This window comes from Austrofundulus limnaeus, unplaced genomic scaffold (genome assembly GCF_001266775.1).
Source record: "Austrofundulus limnaeus strain Quisiro unplaced genomic scaffold, Austrofundulus_limnaeus-1.0 Scaffold14, whole genome shotgun sequence".
In the NCBI taxonomy this organism is placed as follows: domain Eukaryota; kingdom Metazoa; phylum Chordata; class Actinopteri; order Cyprinodontiformes; family Rivulidae; genus Austrofundulus; species Austrofundulus limnaeus.
Genome location: NW_013952416.1, coordinates 300,149 through 302,495, shown reverse-complemented (window position 1 = coordinate 302,495; position 2,347 = coordinate 300,149). Strand labels below are relative to the sequence as shown.

General features: G+C 41.0%; 1 protein-coding gene across 1 annotated transcript in view; it reads left to right on the top strand.

The window, feature by feature from the left end:
* gpat2 (glycerol-3-phosphate acyltransferase 2, mitochondrial) overlaps positions 1–2,347 on the top strand; it is a gene marked incomplete at its 5' end in the record, with an annotated part of 110,172 nt that overhangs the window by 94,967 nt on the left and 12,858 nt on the right. Inside the window, one exon of the mRNA XM_014002540.1 lies at positions 1,977–2,161. Coding sequence (XP_013857994.1) covers positions 1,977–2,161 — 185 coding nt within the window. The remainder of the gene's footprint in view (positions 1–1,976; positions 2,162–2,347) is intronic.

Genomic DNA, 2,347 nt, shown 5'->3' with positions numbered 1-2,347 from the left:
TGTCAACGCTCTCTGGTTTCATTTAAAAGAGTCGATCATCAGATATTTTCCAAGATTAACCTTCAGGGTGGAAATAGCTCGCTCACACAGAGGACCTATCCACATCATCATGTAAATAAAATGGCTCCGTCTGTGTTAAAATATATTTTTTAAAATTTACTAAACAGACTACAGTATTTTTACCATCTTTATTTTACTGTTAAATATAAATGTTTATCAAATAAACCATACCATACCACTTTTATTTATAAAGCACTTTAAACAGCACAAGGCCAACCAAAGTGCTGTACAAGAGACTGACACAACAGGACATAATTAAAATTACAGTCAAAAATACAGTCAAAATACATGAATGAATGAATGAATGAATGAATGAATGAATGAATGAATGAATGAATGAATGAATGAATGAAGTCTAATGTTACAACTAATCATGGATCCCTTTAAGTCGATGTTGTTTTCACTGATCCATTATGTTCACTGACACTGCATAAAATATTCAAGGATGAATATGAATTGTTTCATAAAACAAAACAAGACCTTGTTTCACAGTCAATAATAGAAACATCTGGATGAACTTATCATTTCTAACAGCTTACTGCAGCCACCAGTGAGATTTGTTAAAGGTCAGATTGTCATCACTGACAAGTGTACTTGTGTTTACAAGTGAAGCCACGCTGTTTTATTCCCCACAATTTCAAGTTTTACTGGCTGATACTTAAATAATGCAAGGCAATGTTTTATTAAGTCCGTGTGCTCCTTTCTGGTAGCAGGGTGTTTGGCACACAGTGTAATATGCATCAGTAATTTATGGTAATCATTGAATGGCAGGGAGCCCAGAATCCCACACCCTTACCACATTCCTGTATCAACTCATCCCTCAGCCCAGAGCTATCTGTTGGCTAAATTTAATTACCATCCCAACAGGCAGACTGGGGTGAAGTCGTAGCTACTGTAGGCCTTTTTACCCATTGTGGATGAAGATTAAAAAAGTTTTGAATTACGGGAGGCTCTTTCTTCTGCTTGATTCAAAGAGAGCATTTGAGTACTGTTTTCTACTGCTCTAAAGCCCCTGTTTAATATTTCCATCCATGAGCTCTTAACTTCCAAATATAACAATGAACAGACTAAATTTTGTTGCATTATTGCAGCAATTTTTAGAAAAATTCAGCCTAAAGGCAGGAACTTACGGTACGCCCCTTTTTCACCAGTGCCTCTACTACATGGTTCGACTTGTCTCTCCACGGTCCCAAGCTGTTTCCATTAGCATGGATTCGTGGAACCAGTTCCTTTTTTTAAAAATTACTTCGCTGTGATTACAAGTGTACCATGCTGATCTGAAAACATGACGACAGCAGACTGTTGGTTATGATTGGTTAGGGGGTGGAGTCACACGAGAGCTATTCTCCCAACAAGCCGAACTACCTTTTCAATAACAACGCTACCTTGTCCTCCATTGTTGTGTTGCTTATCTGTTCAGGGGTCGTCTTATACTATGTTTAATGGTGGCTGGCAGATAGCTTAATGGGGCATAACCATCACCAGCTGGTAAGGTGTGTGGCGTCAATTTTCGGACTTTGGAGCCACCCAACTTTTCAATGAACCCACCCACTAGAGCTGTTATTGAAGTGTAATGGAAAACCACCCGAACCGTGCTGTAGAGGCTATAGTGGAAAAGAGCCAATAGTTGGTTGTTGTTTTCTGCACCGTTTTTTAACAAAAGTGCTCCTGTTCATTGTTCAGCTGCACCACAGCATTCCACTCAGGCATCTACAGTTTTCACCACAGATTTGTTGATTCTCTATCTAAAACAACTGAGAGAAAAACAAGGTTTGAGTGATTTTTCACCAGGATTTAGACACTGTTTTTCTGTCTTTGTGGTCCCTGCGTGATGCATTATCTAAAGACTAGACCTGGTTTAGCTTCTGTTTCCTTAAATGTGCCTGCGTCTACTGTAACAGACTGTTTGTTCACAGCCTGCGCTGTGTCGGCCATGCTCTGCGAGGTGGTCTTCACTGGCGTCAGCAGCAGGGTCAGGACTGACGGCGTGAAGGGCGAAGAGGTCAAAGGTGACATGGAGTTTAATGTCGTGCTGGGCCAGTCGGAGCTGGTGGAGAAAGCCCTGCAGCTTTGTCATCTCTTGCCTCCAGGCGTCATGCCAGTGAGTTTGTATTCATATCACACAAACACACACCCTGTGTGTCTCATTCAATGGATGTTTAATGGAGCTGAACAGCCATTCATCCTGCTCTGCTGCCTCTATCTCAGCTAGAGAGTGGGTTTGGATTGTACTTGTGTGTGTGTGTGTGTGTGTGTGTGTGTGTGTGTGTGTGTGTGTGTGTGTGTG